This window comes from Pelobates fuscus, chromosome 5 (assembly GCF_036172605.1).
Source record: "Pelobates fuscus isolate aPelFus1 chromosome 5, aPelFus1.pri, whole genome shotgun sequence".
Lineage (NCBI taxonomy): Eukaryota > Metazoa > Chordata > Amphibia > Anura > Pelobatidae > Pelobates > Pelobates fuscus.
This window is the reverse complement of record NC_086321.1, coordinates 272264654-272292043: the sequence shown is the minus strand read 5'-3', so window position 1 is coordinate 272292043 and position 27390 is coordinate 272264654. Positions and strand designations below refer to the sequence as shown.

At 44.5% G+C, this 27390-nt stretch overlaps 2 protein-coding genes across 3 annotated transcripts in view; one reads left to right on the top strand and one right to left on the bottom strand.

The window, feature by feature from the left end:
• Positions 1-27390, bottom strand: part of HSDL2 (hydroxysteroid dehydrogenase like 2) — a 139887-nt gene that overhangs the window by 66290 nt on the left and 46207 nt on the right. For both annotated transcript variants that reach the window (XM_063455303.1, XM_063455304.1), the window contains exon 3: positions 3735-3898. In XM_063455303.1, coding sequence (XP_063311373.1) covers positions 3735-3898 — 164 coding nt within the window. The remainder of the gene's footprint in view (positions 1-3734; positions 3899-27390) is intronic.
• On the top strand, positions 12400-13836 carry LOC134610500 (cyclin-T2-like). Its single transcript, XM_063453467.1, has one exon. The coding sequence runs from the start codon at positions 12400-12402 to the stop codon at positions 13834-13836; it is 1437 nt and encodes a 478-aa protein (XP_063309537.1).

Here is a 27390-nt window from a genome sequence, read left to right as displayed (position 1 = left end):
ATGGCCCTTTAAGAACCGTCTGGGGACATATTGTGACTTTGCTGAACAATACCCCTTTAAGACTATGTCCCCAGACCTGTAAAATAACTTGCCCCTGGCTCTCTCCCACTTGGTTCAGTAAATAGGGCTTACTGAACCAAGTACCACACAGGCGGACCACCCAGAAGTTAAAGTGTGCAGGCAATTTACCTCCCATGCTGTGAGGTTACTGCAGGTTAATTGCCGAGCGCTGGGTGGCCGCCATTCGGCAGCCGAACACGTGGCGGCGGCCATTTTGGTCATTCGAATGCGGTCAGCGGTGTATGTTAAAGATTCTGTGGAACTAAAATCGGCTACACATTCTGCCGAACACCGGTGACCCTTACCTTCTCCCATACGGAACTTGCAGCTCCAGAGACTAAGTCCCGTTCGAAATGGGACTTAGTCGTTTTTTCGCATGAAATTCACCGACCGCACAGCCCAAATCTATGGAACTGTTTTGGGCAGGAAATTGTGCTTGCGGTCGGTCATAAAGGACTTCCAGCTAACTTTTGATCCACTGGAGGGATTTGGCTGATTTTTGGAAGTGTTTATGTTTGATGTATGCTGAGTCTGAATATGCAATTTTATTGAAATTGGATGTATGGTTTTAAAGTTACAGTGTGTGTGTAAAAACTGTATTTTTATTGTATGTAATAATTGGTTTAACTGTTTATCTGAGGGGAGGGAATGTGTGGGTTGCACCAGATGTGTGATTGGTGATTTTATGCCTCCCCCTGGGAGTGTCCTATTTGCATGTAACCTCAATAAAAGCCAGGCTGGGTGTTCCAGCATCTCAGACCTCTTCTGACCCTCTAACTTGCAGCCTCGACTCATGTTTGTAGGGGACAGCTATAATCACTACAGGGATTGCTATGCTCTTCATACTCCCTTAGCTGTTGAGCTCTTGTAAGAGCTCTTGTTCCTGATCCTGCTTCGCTCTACAGAAGGGAGAGGTTCACCTATTGGAACCTGGAGCCTGGTCGTAGGTCCAGGGCGCAGAGCAGACGGCGAGATACCAGCCCAGCAGCGGTGGTTCGTGGAGTTCGCAGTGCTTATGGTGGCTATGGTGCTGATGGTCCTTTGGTAAGCGCTAGGAGCATCCTTTCTACGATCCAACTTCCAGCCAGCCTGGAGGCAACCGTAACATTTGTTACATTGGTGGCAAGCGGTGGGATGGCGTCCTAGTGCGAGGAGAAGCAGCTCAGAGACACCGGTAACGTGTGGAGTTGTGCAGCGTCCCTATCTTCAGCAGCATAATGGAACCAGCAGTGGCTACAGCAAGCATGGCGTATAGCTACTCCGTACTAGAGTTTGGCACGATGGTAGGGTTGCGCCTGAAGTTTTACGGACCCAATCCAGAGGAGAAATACGTGCGGTTCGTGTGGGACATGGTGACCCGGAACCTACAACACAGGGCGTTGAGGGAAGGCCAGTGGGCACGTTGGGAGAAACTCCAGCCACAGGTAGAGTGGGACGAGGAAGAAACCGAGGTGGCCGGTGGAGATGGGACCGAGGTCTCTCTACCGGCCCTACAGGGATGCTGGGCACCCGGCCCAGATCCCCAGCGGCAGTATGTTTTACAGGGAGGGGAGACAGTCGGTCTCACTCCCCAGCGGCAGAATGTGTTATTGGAGGAAGAGACAACCGGTCTCCCTCCCCAACAGCAACCAGAGGTACCCGAGGTAGAGGACCTCATAGACTGGTCCTGGGAGGACCCCCTGCAGGCAGGTGGAGATGGGACCGAGATCTCTCCACCGGCCCTACAGGGATGCTGGGCAACCGGCCCAGATCCCCAACTAGAGCTGGAGTTACAGAAAGTGGAGAGCATCGACCTCCCCCCCAGCAGCAGCCGGAGTACCAGGGGGAGGTAAGTGATATTTCTCCTCCCCAGTCAACTCCTTTGTTCCCTGACCCCCCAGCAGAAGAGCTGGCAACTGGGCAGAGCGCCGCTGGCCTCTGTCCTCCCTTGTTTCCTTCCCCTGAGCCTGACTTTCTACAGGCTGCCTCAGCGGAAGAGCTGGCAACTGGGCAGAGCGCCGCTGGCCTCTGTCCTTCCTTTTTTCCTTACCCTGAGACTACCCCAGCTCTGACCCCGGAGCAGAGCACATCGGGCATCTGGCCCCCAAGTACTCACAGCCATTTGCCCAGCAAGGCCGAGGGTGCCACAGTTTCACCCCACAACTTGGGACCTACAGGCCAGTATGACTTATTGTTGGGGGGCTATTCTGTGAATTCTTTATTGTGGGTGGGCTACTCTGCTAATTTTGTTTTATGGGTGGGCTGCCCGACTAATCTAGGTACTGACCGGCAGAAGGTCAGGTACCTGGTTAGTCTACCCCCGAATGGGAAGATATGTAGCGAAAGCCACTTCGCCACTGTGGTTTGGAGGGGGCTGCTTGCCCGCCTCTTACCCTGTGACTACGGTCCCTGGGCGATTTGGCCCTTTATGCACGGTATTTGGGCATACTGTGGGTTATTGGGCTGCCCCAGGATTATGGGCCCTCTCATCAGCCCATACAAAACTTAAACCCCATGGCGTTTGAACTGTGTTTGTGGCATCTAAACGCTGTTTGGATATGTTGAGCGCTCAGATCCAAGCCATCTGGGGATGGGTTGAATGTGGGGGTTCTGTTTAGTAGAACAGGAGTTATGTATTTTTATGTCTTTTGGTGGTTGCTAGTAACATGTGCTTAATGGAGGCTGTGTTTGTCCCTGGATATAATTAAATCAGCTTCTCCATTGTCTCCAGGATAGAGGATTCTGGGGAACTAGTTTGAGCTTCTAAAAACCATGCTTCCAGAAGGTCAAATGCACATTTGTACTAACTTTTGAACCCCTGGTCCAATTCGTATGATTTTTGAGTATGTTGTTCCCCCGAATGGATTGATTGTGTATATGTATTTTTATGCGAATGTGATGTATATTTTGGGAGTTATGAATGTTGTGTAAAAACTGTATTTTCCCTACCTAGGATAATTGTATTTCCTGTGTGTACAGATAATTAGTTTACAGGTAGAGGGGAGGGCTATGTGTGGGATGTAACTATTGTGTGATTGGTTAATGTACGTTACTGTGTGTCCCTCCCCTTCATGGGAGCACCTAATAAAAAGGGCTGCAAGCTAGCAGCCAGAGAGTTCTATTTTTACCCTCAACTTGAGTCCTGTCTCTTATTGGGGGAATCTGCTACAAGGGATTGCTATGCTAGGCATATTCCCTTGCTATAATCACTGAGCTCTTGTAAGAGCTTGTTCCTGCTTCGTTCTGAAGGGAGATAGCTGCAGCCTGCGGTGCTTATGGTGTCTGGTGGAGTGCTTGGAGTCCTCTGGAAGCGCTAGGAGCATCTTTCAACGGAGGTACCCAGTCGGGGTGCCAGGCGATCCGTTACAGTAACTTTTAGGGTGGGAGTTTAATAATCGGTTTAACTTTTTTGTTAGATCTGTGCTGTTGGAGTTCAGTAAACATAGTTAATGCAAAATATTTGCCTCCTGTCCTTAATAAGATTAGGAATATAAATACACTGCGTTAGCATAATCCACAATTAAATGCATAGATATTTTCATTGGGTGTATATCTATGAAATAGTGGTACTTTTTTTTTTATTGTATTTGGGCAATTATAATAATACAGAAATTAAACATCATGAGGACGTAACTTTCTCTGTTATTATATCCTTGAATACCATAATCAAAAAAAGAACGAATTCAAAAACATACTTTCATTAGCTGTTGTGTATATTGTGCCAGGTAGTTTAGGGTGAGGTTCAGCAGTCTTTGCGGCTACCACAATATTTGCTCCATCCTTTGCAGCCTTTAAAGCGATTGCTTTACCAATACCACGGCTTGCACCAGTGATAAACAGAGTGCATCCTGCAAGTTTTCTGAAATAGAACACAAATAAACAATAATTATGTTAATTCTAAATGTTAATAGGTCTTTAACATACTATTCCCATATTTGTAGCTGAGCTCATTAGAAACTTGAGATTACCGATAATTAAGTTACGCTTTAATTTCTCTTTATCTTCCGACCCATAAATTCATGTTTAACAGCCCTCACCGTACAATATTAAATATAGCAACAAGTAAGCATGCACACCCACATTACCACATTCGACCGATAGAAATAAAAATGTCAGGATCCGATCATGTGAGACCTAGCGACATAGCTCTTTCTTGCCTTTACAAATCAATGCGGTGTGTGAATGATGATAGGTGAGGACAGGAATTAACCTCATATTCTCTGCTCTTTACTCACATGCAGAGCCGCATGTGTGCATTTTGGGGAGGTGAGCAGAAGCCTGGCACAGAAAGTGGACAACTTCCAGATATGATGCTTGGGGGGAGGACTGTAAGAAAAATGGTCGAGTGTGAAAAGGGTATAGGCACAGCGAAATGGGAAGTCAATGGGAGTAATGGGAAGAGATACAAGCCAGGTAATGATAAGTAGAGACACAAAGAGAAGAAAAGGGTGATTGTGAAAAGACTGGAGAGGGACATGTGGGAGGTGAAGCAGACACAAAGTTGGATGAGAGGAGATGAATATTAAATTCACCAGATTCCTTCCAGTTAAAAAGTTGCGCACCCATACTGTACAGGAAATTAGACTTAAGTTAATGGGAGGTAGTTTCCATTGTTGGTCATATGACTCTGAATACTTGCGAGCAGATTATTTTTTATATGTCGGGGGTATCTGTTATACGTCACTGACGAGACCTAACAGGGCTGAAAATGGTGCGTAGACTCAGGAGGGTTCTCTATAGTCAGAGGTAGCACGCATTAATGGGGGTAACCCTTTGAGAATATTTATGAAGTAATAAGCTGCCCAGACCAAGTAGTAGTTAAAAACTTCACTTTTAATTTATGTATATTAAAATACATTAACTATACATCCATGGGAGATAAAGGCACATTGAAAATTTATCTTATAGGCTACCTAATGTAGGAAAAGACTTAAAACAAAAAGAAAGTATATACATAAACCAAATATAATATAATATTATATATATAACATTTAAAATAAAAAAAATCAATGAAAATGTATACACCTCCTGCTGAGATCTTAGAGTGATAGTAGCTGGCCAGGCTGTCAGAGGTAAAAAAATATTTTAGAAAAACTGTAAAAAATGTTTACAGAGTGTTTATGAATATTTTTCTTTGCAACAGTATAAATAGCGTTGCAATACCTTTAAATTTGGCTACAAGAGAGGTATACACTGAAAGCTTAAAGGACCACTATAGGCACCCAGACCACTTCAGCTCAATGAAGTGGTCTGGGTGCCAGGTCTATCTAGGGTTAACCCTGCAGCTGTAAACATAGCAGTTTCAGAGAAACTGCTATGTTTACATTAGGGTTAATCCAGCCTCTAGTGGCTGTCTCATTGACAGCCGCTAGAGGCGCTTCCACGCTTCTCACTGTGAAAATTACAGTGAGAAGACGCTGACGTCCATTGGAAAGCATTGAGAAATGCTTTCCTATGGACTGATTGAATGCGGGCGCATTCAGTGCTGACGTCGGAAGAGGGAAGAGAGTTCCCCAGCGCCAATGGAGCCAGGTGATGGAGAAAGCTAAGTGTTTAACCCCTTCCTCCCCCTTCAGTCTGGCTAGAGTGGGACCCTGAGGGTGGGGGGGACCCAAAGACCCTATAGTGCCAGGAAAACAAGTTTGTTTTCCTGGCACTATAGTGGTCCTTTAAAGAAAGGTCTAAATGAAAGTCAATAAAGAAGTGTTAACTAAACAGTGTTTTGTATGTAAACAGTGCTCTGTGAAAAAACTCTTAAAAGAAAATATAACAGTTTTTGCAAGCTTCGATGTAGAGTAAGTAGAGAGAATCCGTTCTAATTGATCAGCTCCATAATAGAACATAGGGATTCGGATTAATCGAAAATATACACTATATCGCTCATGTGTTAGGAGGCTGTGCAGAGACACACACACACACACACACTTCCAAAGTAAAAAACAAAAAAGAACCGGTTACAAAATACAGAGCTATGTCATGCTGAAATGTTTACATTAAATAAGAAATAAAGCTATTAATAGTAAAGGAGAGTTTTATTTTTCACCCCTACATTTACAAGGTTTATTATCATATGCTGCCTTTTTTAAATCATAGTACACATCAGATGTTGCTTCTAATTATTCAAAGCTTTTAATGAATTAATTATTTATGAGACAGGCAGAAGGCCAAAAATAAAACTGTTTTACACAAAGATCTACAGTATCATCCAAAAGATTTTCAGATGACCCGTCCCCCTTCAGACCAGCACCGATTCTCTTATACCACACTAAAACTTGCACATCCACATACAAAAACTCACCGACAATATGAATTCTGAATGTCGCCAAGGGGCTGTACGTTTGTTTTGGAAGAAAGAAATAGCTCCACCGATGGAACTGTGGTTCCAACGAATGGAAGAACTCCACTCTATGGAAAACCTGATATTACATAGCAGTGAGAGATCCCAAACTTACCTGACAACACTGATTTCAAGACGTTATTGCAATAAAACACTTATGATGCCACCTGTAGTGAAAGAGAGGCGCGATAGACTGGACACCACACAACTAACTGAGGGCAAAACCTTTCCTCCATTTTCCTTACTCTTCTCCCCTTTCCCTGTTCTTTAAATACTCGTCAACCCCTCAGGCCTCCGTGCAGGGAGACCCTTTTAAGGCCGCGCTTCTTTGAGGCTGCCACTGGTGACTTAAAAATGTCCAACTGATCACCAGGGCAACAATCTAACACAAGCATTGTTACTGAAACCCTTTTTTGAGATTAGACAGTAATTGCAATATTTCTCTGTCACGTAAATAACATGCTTATAACTAACCCACTAACAATTGAGACCTGCATGTCTCACATGTTGCTGTTCAGGGAACCTGCGAGTTCCACAGTTTCACATTTAACCAATACAGACCAGTGTGTCTTGTACTACTCTGGTATATGTTTTATCTGACACAAACAAAAAATAAAATAAAAATGATGACAGGAGGATAGCGTATTGAAATAAACAGATATTCAGCAAAAAAAAAAAAAAAAAAGACAGGCATCAGGCAATGCCCCACCATCTTACATGACAGCAACATATGCACACAAGCACAGAAATACCAAACAATTATCCCATCCCATAATATACAGCTTCAGTAAATATGCGGAAGCATTTATATAAAGAAAACAAACAAAGCACATTATGACTTGGCTTATGTGTACAGCGAGTACAAATAAAACATGGACATAAATACAAGCACATAAACTACCCGTTTTCGTAAGCATTATCTAATCATGAATCAAGCTTTTATGTGGATTACGTCCCATCTGTAGAAAATAGGTATAAAACAATCTTCACAATAAAGCCTTTTCTTGCCTTCAAATATATTCATAACTCAATGATCACTCCTGTTTTTAGAAGGGGAGATGGTGGTAGGAGTCTGTATGCGAGCTAGAGATATTTGCACTTGTGTGGCAGGAGCGAGGTGCACCTCCATAAAACACATGGCTTACGCAGCATGGAACTCTGTACACGGCTGCCTAATATACATTCCGTGTGCATGCTTTCCAAGATGGTTAAAATGTCCACTCAAATGCTTCTTTATGAATTATATATATGTATATATATGTATATATATATATTTTTTTTAAATTGGGGGAGGGGGGGGGGGAACACGACATCAATGCTTATTACCGTATATACTCGAGTATAAGCCGACCCGAATATAAGCCGAGGCCCCTAATTTTACCCCAAAAAACTGGGAAAACTTATTGACTCGAGTATAAGACTAGGGTGGGAAATGCAGCAGCTGCTGGTAAATTTCTAAATAAAATTAGATCCTTAAAAAATTATATTAATTGAATATTTATTTACAGTGTGTGTATATAATGAATGCAGTGTGTGTATATAATGAATGCAGTGTGTGTATATAATGAATGCAGTGTGTGTGTATGAGAATGCAGTGTGTGTGTGTATGAGAATGCAGTGTGTGTGTGTATGAGAATGCAGTGTGTGTGTGTATGAGAATGCAGTGTGTGTGTATGAGAATGCAGTGTGTGTGTATGAGAATGCAGTGTGTGTGTGTATGAGAATGCAGTGTGTGTGTGTATGAGAATGCAGTGTGTGTGTGTATGAGAATGCAGTGTGTGTGTGTGTATGAGAATGCAGTGTGTGTGTGTGTATGAGAATGCAGTGTGTGTGTGTGTATGAGAATGCAGTGTGTGTGTGTGTATGAGAATGCAGTGTGTGTGTGTGTATGAGAATGCAGTGTGTGTGTGTGTATGAGAATGCAGTGTGTGTGTGTATGAGAATGCAGTGTGTGTGTGTGTATGAGTGCAGTGTGTGTGTGTGTATGAGTGCAGTGTGTGTGTGTGTATGAGTGCAGTGTGTGTGTGTGTATGAGTGCAGTGTGTGTGCGTATGAGTGCAGTGTGTGTGCGTATGAGTGCAGTGTGTGTGCGTATGAGTGCTGTGTGTGTGCGTATGAGTGCTGTGTGCGTGCGTATGAATGCTGTGTGCGTGCGTATGAATGCAGTGTGCGTGCGTATGAATGCAGTGTGCGTGCGTATGAATGCAGTGTGCGTGCGTATGAATGCAGTGTGCGTGCGTATGAATGCAGTGTGCGTGCGTATGAATGCAGTGTGCGTGCGTATGAATGCAGTGTGCGTGCGTATGAATGCAGTGTGCGTGCGTATGAATGCAGTGTGCGTGCGTATGAATGCAGTGTGCGTGCGTATGAATGCAGTGTGCGTGCGTATGAATGCAGTGTGCGTGCGTATGAATGCAGTGTGCGTGCGTATGAATGCAGTGTGCGTGCGTATGAATGCAGTGTGCGTGCGTATGAATGCAGTGTGCGTGCGTATGAATGCAGTGTGCGTGCGTATGAATGCAGTGTGTGTGCATGAATTCAGTGTGTGTGTATGAATGCAGTGTGTGTGTATGAATGCAGTGTGTGTGCATGAATGCAGTGTGTGTGTATGAATGCAGTGTGTGTATGTGTGTGTGTAATGCAGAGTGTGATGCAGAGCCTTGGTGGGGGGTGGGCGTTTTTTATTTTTTAATTATTATTTTAATATTTTTTTTTGTTTCATTACATTTTTTTTATTATTATTTTTTTATTTTATTATTATATTTAATTTTATTATTATTTTTTTATTTTATTATTTTTATTTTTTTATTAACATGTATACATTTTTTCGTCCCCCCTCCCTTGCTTGCTAGCTGGCCAGGGAGGGGGGCTCTCCTTCCCTGGTGGTCCAGTGGATGGGCACTGTGTAGGAGGGGGCTGTGGGGGCTGCAGAGAGATGTTACTTACCTTTCCTGCAGCTCCTGTCAGCTCTCTCCTCCTCCGCCGGTCCGTTCAGCTCCCAGTGTAAATCTCGCGAGAGCCGCGGCTCTCGCGAGATTTACACTGTGAGCTGACAGAAGAGCTGAACGGACCGGCGGAGGAGGAGAGAGCTGACAGGAGCTGCAGGAAAGGTAAGTAACATCTCTCTGCAGCCCCCACAGCCCCCTGTCTGTATTATGGCAATGCAAATGGCCATAATACAGACTATTGACTCGAGTATAAGCCGAGTTGGGGTTTTTCAGCACAAAAAATGTGCTGAAAAACTCGGCTTATACTCAAGTATATACGGTAAGCCATTTTGACTTAATAAATAATGAAGAAAGGGTTTTAGTAACCCTTTAAAGGGACATTAGCTTTCCCGTTGAATCCCCTGCAAGCTGGAACAGCAGACACAGGAGTAAATCTTCTTTCCCTCCAATAGCAGGATGACACACAGTTTTGGAATGTAAGCTGAAATAGGATTTTAATGGAGGCACACTGGTCTTTTATGCAACTTTCCCAACAAGGGTGACACCCAGTGGTGTATCCTGGTTTTGTGCTGCCCTAGGCAGGACAAAACTAAGACGCGCCACCCCCCCCCAACCTTTCCCCCCGCCCCGCATTCTAAATACACACACACACACACACACACATTCACTGACAGATACGCATACACTAGCCAACAGAAACACACACTAACAGAAACACACACTAACAGAAACACACACTAACAGAAACACACACTAACAGAAACACACACTAACAGAAACACACACTAACAGAAACACACACTAACAGAAACACACACTAACAGAAACACACACTAACAGACACACACACTAACAGAAACACACACTAACAGACACACACACACACACTCACTAACAGACACACACACACACACTCACTAACAGACACACACACACACACACACTCACTAACAGACACACACACACACACACACTCACTAACAGACACACACACACTCACTAACAGACACACACACTCACTAACAGACACACACACACACACTCACTAACAGACACACACTCACTAACAGACGCACACACTCACAGACGCACACACTCACAGACGCACACACTCACAGACGCACACACTCACAGACGCACACACTCACAGACGCACACACTCACAGACGCACACACTCACAGACGCACACACTCACAGACGCACACACTCACAGACGCACACACTCACAGACGCACACACTCACAGACGCACACACTCACAGACGCACACACTCACAGACGCACACACTCACAGACGCACACACTCACAGACGCACACACTCACAGACGCACACACTCACAGACGCACACACTCACAGACGCACACACTCACAGACGCACACACTCACAGACGCACACACTCACAGACGCACACACTCACAGACGCACACACTCACAGACGCACACACTCACAGACGCACACACTCACAGACGCACACACTCACAGACGCACACACTAACAGACACACACACTAACAGACACACACACTAACAGACACACACACTAACAGACACACACACTAACAGACACACACACACTAACAGACACACACACTCACACTAACAAACACACACACACACACACACATATTAACACGTTTTTTAAAATTTATTTAAATACCCCCCCCAGCCTCCTTACCTTTGGGAATGCTGGGGGGGGGGTGTCTCTTCCTCCCTGGTGGTCCAGTGGCTGCTGGGCGAGCGGCACTGGCTGGCTGGCGGGCGAGCGGCACTGGCGGGCTGCTGGCGAGGGAGCACTTCCTCTGAGCTGTCTGCTCAGCTCCCTCGCGCGTTGCAGAGTGAGGCTGGGAGCCGGAATATGACGGAGCTCAGCAGACAGCTCAGAGGAAGTGCTCCCTCGCCAGCCGCCCACCAGCGCCACCCCCCCAGCCCAGCAGCATGTCTGTTAGCCGCAAGGCTAACAAGACATTTGCCTTGGGCATTTGGGGGCGGCTTTTTTGGCCGCCCCCTGGAAAATGCTGCCCAAGGCAAATGCCTTGTTTGCCTCGCGGCTAATACGCCCCTGGTGACACCCAGGTTGGACACAGGCACACAAAGTTCCAAACCAATAACAACACATTTACAATGTAAGGCACTCCCACACAAGGCAAACAATCTCTCCCCTCTGCTTGGGAGATAATTGACTTATTTGACGCTGGGCATCCTCACCAAGGCCAGTGTCAAAAAAGATCCCAATAGGAAAGCACTGAGTAAGGCTTTCCTATAGGCAGGTTTGAATTCGCACCCGCCTCTTGCTGTGCATGCGCATTCGGCTTCACTCGGGAGCGGACGTCGATGGAGGAGGAGAGGTCACCAGTGTCAAGGGAGCCCGGCGCTGGATTATGGTAAACAAATTAATGGTTAATTAACCATTATTCGCCACGGAACAGGGCGTTAGGGCTCTATAGCGTTATGAATACATATTTGTATTCCTATCGCTATAGTGCTCCTTTATGGGTTTTAGTTTCCATTTTCCTAATATTTTAAGTAATTATTGCAAAAATGTTGTGTCTGATTGCGCACTGTGAACTTGTCTAACTCATCAGTACACATAATTGAATGTATTGTCAGTGCATGTGATAATAGTGAGCATTCATAGAACAAAATATGTACTTTCAAAATAAAAATAAATAAAAACTTTTAGCTTCTTACATTTGTAATTACTAATTACTGTTTCTATAGCCTGTGTGTAGTATGATGTCAAGTTTACAGTAATACTGAACTGGCTACAATAAACATAAAAGTTTAAAAAAAAAAAAAAAAAAAAAAAAAAAAAAACAGCATTGATGCAGTGCCAATTATGAGACATAAGTGGTCTTGGTTATAACTATCACAAATTAGGGGAATAGAAGCAGATAGTTTATTTAACACCTTTATAGTCATGTAGGTTATGTAACTATTTTATGATAACTTATGTCCCATTTGGAGATGGAACACTGTACAGTTGCCCACAGTGATGGAATGTTGTCATGTCTATGACATCATTTCAATGAGCACATGTCTGGTGAGTGTGAAGCACTGCTTGAAGGAGTTGTGATGGCAGAGTGTGGGTCTCTCGCAGAGCGATGGCTCTTTAGCCAAAAGCAATTGGATAATAGCCCATCCAGGCGGTGTGGGGTGACTGTGGTCAAGGAGCTCTTGCGCCGCCAGGAGGCTGCCAGTTTCATTCAAAACCTGGGCCAGCGGTTTGATGTTTCTCAGCTCACCATAAACACTGCCGTGGTGTACATGCACAGGTTCTACATGCTGCAATCTCTCACCAAATACCACCACCATGACATTTCTTCTGCAGCTTTGTTCCTTGCTGCCAAAGCTTTAGACCAGAAAAGAAAACTGGAAGATGTCCTTAAGGTGGCCCATGGTGTCCTCTACTCAAAGGAGCCAAAGCTGGACCTCAGCAGCCTGAGGTACTTGAAGCAGGAGAAGCAGCTAGTGTGCCTGGAAAGAATCATACTTCAGACTTTGGGCTTTGAGGTCACTGTGGAACATCCACACATGCATGTGATAAAATGTTTCCAGTCGGTGGAAGTCTGCAACAACTTGGCACGGGCATGCTATCTCATGGCAACCAACTGCTTGCACATGACCACTCTGTGCCTTCAATACAAACCAACGGTACTGGCCTGTCTGAGCATTCACCTGGCTTGCAAATGGTCCAGGTATGAAATTCCAATATCAGCAGAGGGCAAACACTGGTGGCAATATGTTGATCAATCTGTTAGTCTGGAGTTGCTGGATCAGCTAAGTGATCAATTTCTGCAAGTATACCAGAAAACACCAAGGGCACTGAGAAGGTTTAGACAGTGCAAACCTAGCAAGGCTGCAGGGAAACCCAAGTCCGGCTGGCAACTTGGCAAATTCCTCCTTGTTCCACCTTTGGTTGAAAACGCTGTTACTGGTATCACTGAGAAAGCAGGTCTTCCCAACGCAGTCCCTTCCACCTTTCCTACTGCTGTATCCAAGAATGCAAGAAGACTGCCCATCCAGGCTGCTCTAAACCCAGGTAAGCTGGAAACACCAAGGGCAAGACAAGTATATGATCCCCCAAAAAAGAACACTTTGTCTGTTAACCCATTTGCCATGGACTTTAAAAAAGCTATAAAACTTTTCAGCAGGATACACCACACTCATAAAGGGTCAGAGCGCTCTGTTATTATAGAGCATTCTCATAAGACAACACCTGATAAACACCATGGTCTGATCCTCCCACCTCCATTAGCTGTCCGAAAAATATCACTGGAGGAATACAGGCAGAGGGTTAAACAAAAGTCAACTGGCAACAAAGATACAGGTGTACCTCTAAAGTGGCAAACACCCAAGCCACCTGCTCCCTCCAACAAAGAGGCTCTGAAAAGGAAAAGAAAATCGCCTCCCAGCGACAGGCATAGCTCTTCTAATGAGGGTCACTGCAAAATCAAATATCCTAAAATGGAGCACGGGAGTGGAAACAGCACGAATAGCCACAAAGGTTAATTGATTTGTTATTACGGATTTGATAAATTATTAAAAATAAAAAGTTTACATTTTGCATATATTTAATTGATTATTCAAAGTGAAATTATATACTGTTATTGTACAAAGAAATTTGATTGTTTTGCTTCATTTTTAACTTACATTAGCATTACTGATAAATGAGAGGGAGCATTCATCTTGGGGATATCACAAAACTAAAGATTTTAGCAAATGAAATCCAAATAGCAAAACTGAAGCTAAAGTAGCTAAGTTGTAATTAAAGATGAACTGTAGAGTTTTTCCATATCTGCTAATTTACCCTTAATTTAATTTTCTAAAAGTCAGAGTTTAGTAAATAATCCTGATTGAAGTGGTGTGGCAGGGGTCGATTTAACTTTGAAATTTTGTTTGTATTTTATTGCACGGTCTATATAATGCATGAAAATAAAACATTCTTTATCTAGTACTGTCCTTTAAAGGAACTATATGTGCACTATAACAACATCAATGTGATGTTGTTATGGTGTCCAAAGGTCCTTGGCACTTTCTTACCTGAAGGAGTTAAACCAATCACGAATGACTTAACCCTAAAGATTGCTCTCTATCGCAGATTGTCCCCCAGTGGCACACGGTGTCTCTTTGGTTTTTTTTTTGGTCAATCTTTGTTTTATTGGGGTAAAGATGGCAACATACAATCATATTAGAAAGGTGTGTACTGTTAAATGCAATGGTAAACAAGCATAATGTGTACAAGTGTTAGAATCATAATGCCTCGATTTTTTTTTGGGGGGGGGGGGGGGGGATATAAATAGAACATAACACAATAGGAAGCAGGAACTTATAAAACAAAAAAGAATAATGCCAATAAGAGATGATTTGCACGGGGATATCTTCAGGAATAACAACTAAAAAAAGCTTAGATTGGTAGCGAAAAGTTTACCCGGTGCTATGGTCATATGATAATAGCACCGGGAACTGTGCCTCCCTCTCCCCTGCCAGCTCTGCAGGACCAGAGGGGAGGTCAGAGATCTTCCCTCTGGCCCGCTAGCAGTGTAATACTGCAGCTGGCAGGAGAGGGAGAGATGACCTGGGGGAGCTCTAATCTCGCGAGAGTGAACTCTAACCTGAGCTGGGCTGCCCAGGCTTCTCCACAGGACCACCAGGGATTAGTACTGTCCCCCCTCCCAGGCAAAGGTAAGCAGGGACGGGGGATATCAAATTATTATTTTTTGTTTTAATAATAAATATATTTGCTAATCTGCCCTCCCACCCCCACATACCTCCCCACACATACACACACTATACCCCTCACACACAATGCCCTCCCTCAGACACACTGCAACACACACAATACTGCCCCTTCCCCATACTACAGGCCCTATCCCGGCAGATCCTAAGTAAGTTGTCAAACTGTTTTAAATCAGTTTGACTACTTACCCTGGGAGGGAACCACAACCACTAAATATTGCTGTATTGGTTATTGTGCCTGGATTGTTTCCTTAAATAATCTACCAGTGCCCTCCCGAGATTCGGTTCTGGATCCGCCCCTGACCGGGAAACATTTCTGCTGAAAAAGGGGCCAGTATATGCTGCAGCGCTGTACATATATACTACCTAGAGGTTTGCTTTGACTTGGGGCACCTTGGAAAAATATTGAAACATAAAAGGCGCCTTGAACCCAGGGCCGGCCTTAGGCATTTGGGCGCCCTGTGCAAAAAATCTTCACAGCGCCCCCCCTTCCCGCCCCCCCCCCACTCCTTACCCCTTCCCACACACCCTGTCACACACACACACACACACACAGGCAGTCACACACACACACGCGCAGACAGTCACACACACACGCGCAGACAGTCTCACACACACACACACACAGGCAAACAGACACACACAGGCAGACAGCCACACACACACACAGTCAGACACACACACACACAGTCAGACACACACACTCACTCACTAACAGACAAACACACTCACAGACACACACTAACAGACACAGACACACACTAACAGACACAGACACACACTAACAGACACAGACACACACTAACATACACAGACACACACTAACATACACAGACACACACTAACATACACACACACACTAACAGACACAGACACACACTAACATACACAGACACACACTAACATACACACACACACTAACATACAGACACACACTAACAGACACAGACACACACTAACATACACACACACACACACACACTAACAGACACACAGTAACATACACACACACACACACTAACAGACACACACTAACATACACACTCACAGACACACACTAACACACACACACACACACACACACTAACATACACACACACTAACATACACACACACACACTAACAGACACACACACTCACTAACAGACACACACACTCACCCACATTAACACATTTTTTAACATTTATTTAGACCCCCCCCAGCCTCCTTACCTTTGGGAATGCTGGGGGGGGGTCTCTTCCTCCCTGGTGGTCCAGTGGCTGCTGGGCTGGGCGGGCGGCTGGCGAGGGAGCACTTCCTCTGAGCTGTATGCTCAGCTCCCTCGCACACTGCAGAGTGAGGCTGGGAGCCGGAATATGACGTCATATTCCGGCTCCCAGCCTCACTCTGCGGCGCGCGAGGGAGCTGAGCATACAGCTCAGAGGAAGTGCTCCCTCGCCAGCGCCGCCCGACCGCCCAGCAGCCAGGCATGTCTGTTAGCCGCAAGGCTAACAAGACATTTGCCTTGGGCATTTGGGGGCGGCTTTTTTTGCCGCCCCCTGGAAAATGCCGCCCAAGGCAAATGTCTTGTTAGCATTGCGGCTAACAGACATGCCGTGTGAGCTATGCGGCCTCAGGGCGCCCCCTGCACCATGGCGCCCTGTGCGGCCGCACAGCTCGCACACCCCTAAGGCCGGCCCTGCTTGAACCTAAAAGGTTTTTAAAACCACGAACAATTTGTCAGTGTGCTTAGGGTAGTTCAGTCAGTAGACTAACATGGTCAGACAGTTAAAAGGAACCTGGTTTCTCCAATTCAATTTGAAGAATCACAAATTGCCGCCGGGCAGGAGTGACGCTGGTTGGACTAGAGCGGTCAGCTGATGCTCTAAATCAGGGGTTCCCAACCCAGTCTTCAATTATCTCCAGGCACAAAAAACACACAGGGCTTGACAAATTTGCTTTGATTCTAGGAGCCAGATTTTTTTTTTTTTTTTTTAAACTTGCATAGCTTTGTATTAAACAACAAAAATACAATTCTTAAAGGGACACAATATTCACCAGGACCACTACAGATTAATATAGTGGTTCTGGTGTCTATAGCCTGTCTCTGCAGGCTTTTCAATGTAAACACTGACTTTTCAAATAAAACGCAGTGTTTACATTGCTTCCTAGTGACACCTCTAGTGACCGTCACTCAGATGGTCACTAGAGGTGTTTCCTGTGTCAGTGCAGCACCTACATTCAGCGTCTCCACGCTCTACATGGAGGCGCTGAATGTTTCCCATAAAGATTCATTGATCTACGTGGATAGGCTGATTGGTGCAGCGTTTTGCAGCCAATTGTATGGAAAAACATTCAAATGACTAAGATCATCAAGCTTGATGATCTCAGTCAGAGGCAGGGCCAGTCGAGGGGAGACCAGCATGGCGTGAAGACCATGAGACACACCCACCCACCCACCATGACAAAGACACACACACACCCCCACCATGACAGATGGACAATGCCTGTGGGGTCCAATAGGCGACTGGCTGGGTGCTCATGCAGGAAGGCGGCAGTTCCCCGCCCGAGCACCCAACTTGCCCGCCCGCCTGCCTGCACGAGCACCCAACTTGCCCTCCCAGCTACATAATTCCCCAGCCGGCCTCCCTCACATATCCCAGGCGCCAAGGCCAAATTCCTAGGCGCCTGGGATTTGTCAAGCCCTGATGTAGGGTGCCTTTCAAAATTTTATATTCAGTTTACTATATAGACATATGCTTTTCTGGAGGTTTGCTGTGTAATAAACTAAGATGAGCTACCTGGTACAGCATAGATGACTTCTTTAGATTTTGGGAAAAAGCCTTTCCAGTGTTACAGATAAGTAAGAACTACTGTGTACATCTTTACTATAAAGGATGCAAGAGTCATGTTATGAGAGCAGAACATCAGAGTAATTAACATCTGGGTGTAACCATGCAAGTATATGTTTTCCCAAGCCATCCTGTCTCTAAAGCAGTCCAGGCCTGCTCCCAACTTACCCCAGAAACCTTAACTAGTCAGTCACTTCTTACAGAATTTTCTAGTATAGCTGGAAGAGAAGAGATGAAAGGGAGCAAATTGTGTAAAGACAGAACTCTCTGGTAAAAGGGGTCTGAATTAACCACTTTTGGGAGGTACAATGGATTATGGGATGTCTGGTTAAGGAATGCAAGAATCAGTTTTGAGAAGACAGCCAGCCAAGAAGAAGGGGAGAAGAGCGCAGCAAGCAGAAGTGCCATGGTGAACTGAGATACACTGTCCCAAAATGAAATCGCAAGGAGAAAATCATCATTGAAATATGGTCCTTTTTCTATGTATCTATTGGTTATGGAGTGTATGTGTGTTTAATGTGTACTGGGTATTTTCCTTTAAAATCTGTAACAGTAACCCAAGTCAATATTAATAATCCTTTTTTTTTTTATACACTTATATTTGTGTCACATTCTTTAAAGAATACCCTTGTAAGAGGGTCATGATTTCTTACACTATAAGGGAGGGGTCGCCTAGACAGGCCCACAAGTGTATTGTACCAGTACTAGGTGGATTAGCTCTGAAAATGGTGAGTGCTCCAATTTTAGAATTGCTTCCAAGTTATAAAGGTTTTACTCTAGTGTGTGTTATTTATGTTTTAAATGTTCACATATGACGTAATCACGTCATAAGATAAGAGTTTTGGAGTTTTAGAATTGACACCAATAAACACGGAGTTGCACTTTACTGTTTATATAATAGATAAGTGTTTGTATATTTTTACAAGTGACACCAAAAGCACTGTGTTGCACTTTACATATTATATATAAATGCAAGCTCTGCAATACTTTTAGTTGAATTAGTAATGCAAAATGTTTATGGAGCTTAGACTCTTTAAATCAGAAAACTTGTCCATCTCCCTTGTGCTAAGCTTGTCAGAGATGCTAAAAAAAGTTCTAAACATATGTGAATTATACTAGACATACATCTAGCCTGCCTTAAGAGCAAAAACACCATCAAACCAACACTGATTATTTTCTTACTCTGTAATATATGAAATATGCCCACCAACAATGCACTGGTAGGAGACCCTACAGATCCTGTACAGTAGGGGTGCAAAATGCAAATGCAAAACCAATGACCTGCAGTCCTCAGCATACACAATTATGTGTAGCGACAACGGAGTATGCGCACCTGCCTACAAAGGAAACTGCATCACCAGTGTCAGCCAACAGAAATGCGTCAACATTGCAACCCAGTTATGGGAGATCTGCCAACATATCTCCTCCTTAACTTTACAGCACAGCACTGTGTGTGAAGGATGAGAGGTGGGGACTGGAGGTACCCTTACATTCACTGCTCTATCCTCACACACAGAGCTGCATGTGTGAATGTTGGGGAGGTGAGCAGCCTGGCTCCGAAAAACAGACAAATCCAGGAATAATGCTTGTGGGAGGACAGTGTATAATGAAGGATGTAGAGAGAAATAGAATGTAAAAAAGGTGCAGGCATGGGGAAAAGGAGCAATGGGGAGAGACACAAGGGAATGGGGTGATGGGGGGGGGAGAGACACAAAGGAAAGAGGTGATGGGGGAGAGAGACACAAAGGAAAGAGGTGATGGGGGGAGAGACACAAAAGGAAAGAGGTGATGGGGGGGGGAGACACAAAAGGAAAGAGGTGATGGGGGGGAGAGACACAAAAGGAAAGAGGTGATGGGGGGGAGAGACACAAAAGGAAAGAGGTGATGGGGGGGAGAGACACAAAAGGAAAGAGGTGATGGGGGGGAGAGACACAAAAGGAAAGAGGCAAAATTGGCAAGGATGACAGGACATAAAAATATTCTACAGACTTCACCCAGCAGCTTGCAACCAGACATTAGAAGACACTTCAAAGATTCAAGCACAACCATCTCATTAACATCAGGAATGTGGAATTTTATATCGCTTGAGGACCTGGCAGGAAAACTTTTTGCATTCTTTTACCCGGGCAAGCATCACCTGCTCTTTAACAATACTCAGGACTCGTGGCCACCAGGATTCAGCATGACGTCATATCCCGGCGGCCAACATGCTGTGAAATGCATAAGCCATGGGACGAGCTGCTGCTGGTAATCTGTAATGTGTGTGAGAGAAGGTGTAGAATGTGTTATTGTATGGGTTGGTGTGTGGCAGTGTGTTTGTGTATCATAGCCACATAATCACTTTGTGATGGACAATTGCAGGTATAATAGACTTTACACTGCTAAATTGTATTTCTTTAATAAATGACCTCTTACCCAGATCCAGTGAGTAAGAGGTTTAGACTTTAAGATGCCATTTTGTCCTAGATTAATGTGACAAGTCAAGGCCTTGCCTATGTCAACCTTAAGTTTTGGTCCAAATAATGATTAAGATGTCTAGGTCATGACTGATAAGGATGTTTTCATTTAATTTTTGCATATGAGCAGCTTTTAACCCTAAAATGTATAATTAACCTATAAATTATCTGTAGTAGGGGGGCGGGGCCTGACTGCCATGCTGGGCAGACGTGTTCCACACGAGCTCCAGACTACTTTGTCCAAAATGAGGATTTTCGCCCAAAAACTCGATAAAAAACTGAACCAAGCTGGCAGATTACCCTCGGTGGCGGTACCGGAGCCCGATATAAGCGACAATAATGACCTGCAAATGGTCACAAACCCGGAGAGCAGGATGACTGACCTGCGGCCTGGTGAACCCTGGAGACACGGCCGATCTCATTGTGGGGAACGCCCGGAATGCAGAGGGAGTCACCACACAGAACCCCGCAACCCCCCCCCTATGGACCGGTGGGGGATATCCCGGTCCGTGAGGCAACCTGGCGAAGACAAGCGCAACTACCTTGCAGCCTCCCAAAGCGAGAAACACAGCGACCCACCCGATATGGCGGACGCCACGTGCACGGCACAACCAAGACCCAAGACCTCGCTCGACATGATCTTCGAGGAATTCTGGGCAAAACTACGCCGAGCATTACAAGAGCCCTCCTCGCTAACGCCGGGCTCTAACGCACCACATGAGAAGCCTCCGAGCACTCAGCCCACTCCGATGGCTGGGGCTCCACGCCGGCGATACCGCCATGAGGAAACACAAAAGCCTACCTACAGGGAAAAACACCGTGATAACCCGGTGCAGCCTGTACATGCATCCAAGTATCGACTGCACAGGCAAAGGGCATCGTACAACAAAATCCAGCCGAGTAAATGTGTACCTTCAAAGCGAATTCCAACCCGACAACAGAAGCTTCCAGCTCTGGCTGCGACACAGACCCCAAAATGGCGGCTTGTGAAGTGGCGCCTATCGCTTCGGAAGCAGGCAGCACTGGTGAGAGTACAGCGGCGCCCCAGTCATCGGTCTACTGACGCACCACAGGTGGTACTGGGGATTTCGACCCGAAGGGAAGACTCTGCCATCTGGCCCACCTCGATGTTGGGTGCTCAGGTCGCCCTCAAGAGGGACAGGTCGGTACACCCGGTGGGCATAGGCTGAGGGGGATGTGATTAAACGGCCTGTGGTACAAGACCCCAGCTTACATGCCTGGCACCCTCAGGAACATTAATACTGCTGGTGACGACCTACAGCCCAGATACCTACCTGCCCACATGTGCCCCTGCTGAACTGTGACCAACATGCCATACCTTGTGTTTCGCATACCAGCGAGTTAATACACTAATAAAGCATGTTTAGAAACGTAACTAGCAAAAATCCTTGCCTAGTTTATAGTTAAAGTAAGACCGCTGGCTATTACCAGACCTTTTTTATTCTTGTTATCCATATTTGTTTAGACATAGCAATTTTACATTAAAGGACCACTCTAGTGCCAGGAAAGCATACTCGTTTTCCTGGCACTAGAGTGCCCTGAGGGTGCCCCCACCCTCAGGGACCCCCTCCCGCCCGGCTCTGGAAAGGGGAAAGGGGTAAAAACTTACCTTTTTCCAGCGCTGGGCGGAGAGATCTCCTCCTCCGATCCTCCTCTTCTCCTCCCCGTCGGCTGAATGCGCACGCGCGGCAAGAGCTGCGCGCGCATTCAGCCGGTCACATAGGAAAGCATTCACAATGCTTTCCTATGGACGCTGGCGTGCTCTCACTGTGAAAATCACAGTGAGAAGCACGCAAGCGCCTCTAGTGGCTGTCAATGAGACAGCCACTAGAGGACATAGGGGGAAGGCTTAACCCATTCATAAACATAGCAGTTTCTCTGAAACTGCTATGTTTATGAAAAAATGGGTTAACCCTAGAAGGACCTGGCACCCAGACCACTTCATTAAGCTGAAGTGGTCTGGGTGCCTAGAGTGGTCCTTTAAGCGATATAACTAACAAGCAGACGCTGCAGAAACATTGTCTTACCTAGTTTAGCCTACGAAGATTTTCTTGCATATGACAGCCTATAGTTTGTTTATACCTAGGCGGATGTACCTGACAGGCATCTTACTATACATAAAAGCAACAAGTATAATCTGTATATCATGCTAATCACTTACATATTAAGCCATTCTTTTCGTTTATGTTCACTATCTTCAACTCGTAACCATTCATAGTCACAACTAGTCTTCATGTCATAATATAAAAAATGTGCATTGTATTCCCATGCCATGCCTCTGTTTACCTATGTTATATGTTAAAAAAAGTGAGCACATGCTGTTGGGGCATGTTAAATGCATATGTAACCATGTTTTCTCTATGCACTTAAAAATAAAGAATTAAAAAAAAAAAAAAAAAATTATCTGTAGTAACTAGAAATGCTAAATTATATATGCCTGCTTGACCAATGCTGGAAGAAGACATTACTTGTACAATCAGGAAGGGTACATTATACTTATACTTTATATTGCAAGCATGAATTCATTTAATTCTATATACTCTGCTTTAGAATATAATAATGGATGTATTATATCTAATAATTTATTATAACATTTTTATTTTTTTTAAAGACAAAGTTATTGCTTCCAATTCCCTAGTTTTTATTGTAGTCTCAATTACCGTATATACTCGAGTATAAGTCGAGTTTTTCGGCACATTTTTTGTGCTGAAAAACCCCAACTCGGCTTATACTCGAGTCAATGTCTGTATTATGGCAACTTACATTGCCGTAATACAGACAATGGGGCTGTGTAGGAGGGGGCTGGCAGGGAGCTCTTACTTAACTCTCCTGCAGCTCCTGTCAGCTCCCTTCTCCTCCGCGCCGGTCCGGTCAGCTCCCAGTGTAAGTCTCGCGAGAGCCGCGGGGTCATAGTGCGGCCGCAAGACTTACACTGTGAGCTGACAGAGGGAGCTGACCAGACCGGCACGGAGGAGAAGGGAGCTGACAGGAGCTGCAGGAGAGGTAAGCGCTCTCTGCCAGCCCCCTCCACTGAACTGCCAATGCCACTGGACCACCAGGGAGTGAGAGCCCCCCTCCCTGCCATGTATCAAGCAGGGAGGGGGGACAAAAAAAAATATCAAAATAATAATAAAATAAAAACAACAAACAAAAAAAATTAAAATATTAAAAAAAAAAAAAAAAAATGCCCACCCCCCACCAAGTCTCTGCAACACATACACAAACACACACTGCACTTATAAACACTGCACTCATACACACACTACACATTCATTATATACACACACACACACACTGTAAATAAATATTCAATTAATATAATTTTTTTAGGATCTATTTTATTTAGAAATTTACCAGTAGCTGCTGCATTTCCCACCCTAGTCTTATACTCGAGTCAATAAGTTTTCCCAGTTTTTACTCAAATTTATCCTTACACACAATTATTTTGTATTCAATGACAGATTCTACCACCAGGTGCAGGGTACTGCTATGGGGACAGCTTGTGCCCCATCATATGCAAATCTGCACCTGGGTTGGTGGGAGGAAAATGTCATTGGATCGACCAAACTCATATTTTGCCCCCATGATACATCTATGGGCAAGGTACATAGATGACATTTTAATAGTTTGGAAAGGCACCGTCAATGACTTTAATCATTTTGTAGTTCTCCTTAATGACAATGACTACAATTTCAGATTCACTTCTGAATTTGGAGGCAAAACTCTCAATTTCTTGGATCTAACTGTTTCTATTGACAATTAATCCAGACCACCCTTTTCAAGAAACCTACTGCTTCAAATAGTTTTTTGGATTGGGAGAGTTTTCACCCAAAACCCCTCAAGAAGGATATACCTATAGGCCAATACCTAAGGGCCCATAGGAACTGCAGCACCATACAGGAATTTCAAACTCAAGCTGATAGCCTGCAGTTTAAGCACAAAGGCTACCCTAATCGATGCCTGAAAAAAGACTTCAGGAGAGCTTTGGAGTCAGATAGGGATACCCTTCTGAGCAAAAACAAACCTGTAGCACCAACTACATCCCGCCCTCGTATGATTGCAACATATGACGCTGGATGGAATAGAGTGAGATCGGGTATTGAGAAATACTGGCCAGTACTAACTGGTTAGTTTGGTTATTTGTTACTACTTAGCTATTGTTTATAATTTACTTAGTTGGCAAAGTGATTTAGCTTTCCTCTCTCTCCAATACACCAAATAGCCACTTTGGTTCACTGAGATATTGTTACAAATTATATAACTATATCTTATACTATCTATCTCAGAAAAAAAACAGTTTCATTGCAAAGGTGTACTGAACATCCAGCACACAACAGACGATTCCGATCTATATATATTTTATTCTTTCACTGTCTATACACATTTTCACTGTTTCTTTATCATTATTTTTTCGTTCCCTAATAGGGATTAAATAAAATTGTATTATTTTCAATATATTTCATTTAAGTTCTATACTGGCAACTTGCTGCCATAAATTAAAGAACAATTTGTATTTGGGGTATAGGGACTGATAATTGGGAGGATTTCGGTATAATCCCTGTTCAGTCTCTTTCTCTTTCTTCACATAGCAAGTAGTATATCAACATCTGGTATAAATACATATATTATTACACAGTAGCAGATGCATCTGTATACACGTAACTGGTAATATAGTTCACATACATTTTTCACAGCACGTTACTCACACAACAGACTTTCCCCTAGCAAGGGGACATACAATATACAAGGTGGGGACAGACCACTTTTTCACTTGTACATACGCACTTAATGGGTTAAGATTGATACATATTTAACCAGTATGGCTACGATGTTTAATATTTACACATCACGGCACTTTACTTTTCACATATACTATACGTATTAAGATAAGCTTGGTCTATGCCATATTTCCTTATGCCATACGGTTTTAGCCATTCAGGTTACAGTTACTACTAAAAAACCTATACGGATTGTCAGGTTCAATAGCATACTACCAGGTACATACACCTGTTCACGTAGTTATCCATCTCTTACCTTCCCTGAAATAGTAATAGCGTACTGGCAATTAGGGTTCAATGGCCCAATAGGTATTAGCCCCTTTTTTCCTCTGCATTATGCTTTGGTTAGTGTTCCCGCGAGGCCAACACCCCGCCTCACACTCGGAGGCATACACCCCTCAGGTCACTCGTGAGCTAGCCTCCTTGCATTGTATCATAGAGAGGGCCTCACCTGTCACTTCCCTTTCCTATTTTCTGGTTACTGTCACCGAGAGGCCAACATCCTGCCACAACGTTCGGTGGCCACACAAAATCCCCTCGCGCCAAGCATAGATAGAGCCTCTCAAGCCACTTGGCAACTAGCAGGGCCTCACCAGTCACCAAAAAACACCAAACCTAATCATTTCGCCTTAGCTAGCAAGCCAGTACAAGACCCCTGGGTACAAATAATTGCAATCTTTATTGTTATTTAAGTATTTCTCAAAAAGATGGTGAAGAATCACCTCTTCCTAGCACCTCGGCTTGAATTGATACACCTTCAAGCAGAGGAGATGTTGCTAGTCCAGCAGCAATCAGATCCTGGACGATCCCACAAAGGAGGTGACAAATCCCCTACCATGCCACAGCAAGGAAAGCAGAGTTATTCAAACTCCTCCATACATCAACGGACAACACGGAGGCAGGGGAAGGCCCGGCTACACCAACTCAGGTGACACCCAGGCCATGCTAGCCTTACTCAAACTCATGAGCCAAAAAATGTTTATGACAGACTGGCAATCTCGAGTCGGTCACCACAGCCCTCACAAGGCTGGGCCTCACGCTACTGTACAACCAGCACCAACCGAAACTCGTTACCTGGTACAATCATTTCTTATGACACACAAGACACTAACCCTGCACATTTGATCCCAGCATATTGGGGAAACAAGGCATATATATGTATGATGATGTATCTGTGATGGTCAGATCCAGGGATTCCAGGTAAATCGGGAACTGACCATCCCTTTGTTGGGTTGGCATTTGGAATATGTAGAGATGTTTATTTGTGCAGGTACCCATACAGAAGGGATTTTGTCCCAAACAAATGGACGAGCACTCTCAGGCTCCAGGTACCAGCACCTCTGAACTACCAGAGACAATTGATATGAGTAGTTGATTTGTATATAGACTGTTGCATATATGTTCAAATGGTTCAGGGCACATGACAAACCATGTGTCCCAATACAACTTACAAATAACATACTCACCATCTGTATACACCAATGCAGTTTCAACACTACCGACTCATCACCCTTCCAGACTTGTAGTAGATTTACTAAAGCTCTGGAGCTTCAAAGGGCTCCCATACAGGTATCATAAATACACCTTCAAGGAATATAGCATGCCCTCACTTAGTCAGCACAACAGAACCATTGGCTGTAAACACACTCATAGCCAAGATTTGCAGAGGGGTCTTTACTTGGGTTTAACAATCTCCACCATTTACAGCATGGCACCAAACACAAACACATTGGTATTGTCACAAGGAAATCTTCCCTTAAACAAAGACTAACCATAGACTTATTGGCACCACACACCTCCGCTACCCCAAGTCTCAACTCCCTCATACCCTCAGAGAAGTTTCCTTACTATACAACACCATTGATCTACCTTTACAGCTATCACTCAAGCATGGGTTGAAGCTTGGTTAAGTAAGACCAATATCATCAACGCAGTAAACGGCTACCATCTACCCTACACACTGGCACTTGCATGGCATAAAATGGGCAATCCTTTCCCCGCTCAACTTTCGGGCAAGAGATTAACCTACTATCAATATTCGCAGATACTCTGTGCTGGTTATGATAACATATCCAGAGGCCTTACAGTCATACACTATCTAGAAGACTTCTTGTTGATCAAAGATAACACATTTTTCACTAGAAGCCTCACGGCAGCTTAGTCTGGTTGACCACTTGGGTGTCCCAGTACCCCATAAGAAACAGAAGGCCCAGACACTCATCACATTACTGGGCATATGA

Coding starts and splice junctions, on each gene's coding strand:
- LOC134610500 (XM_063453467.1), top strand. CDS start 12,400: ATGGCAGAGTGTGGGTCTCTCGCAGAGCGATGGCTCTTTAGCCAAAAG.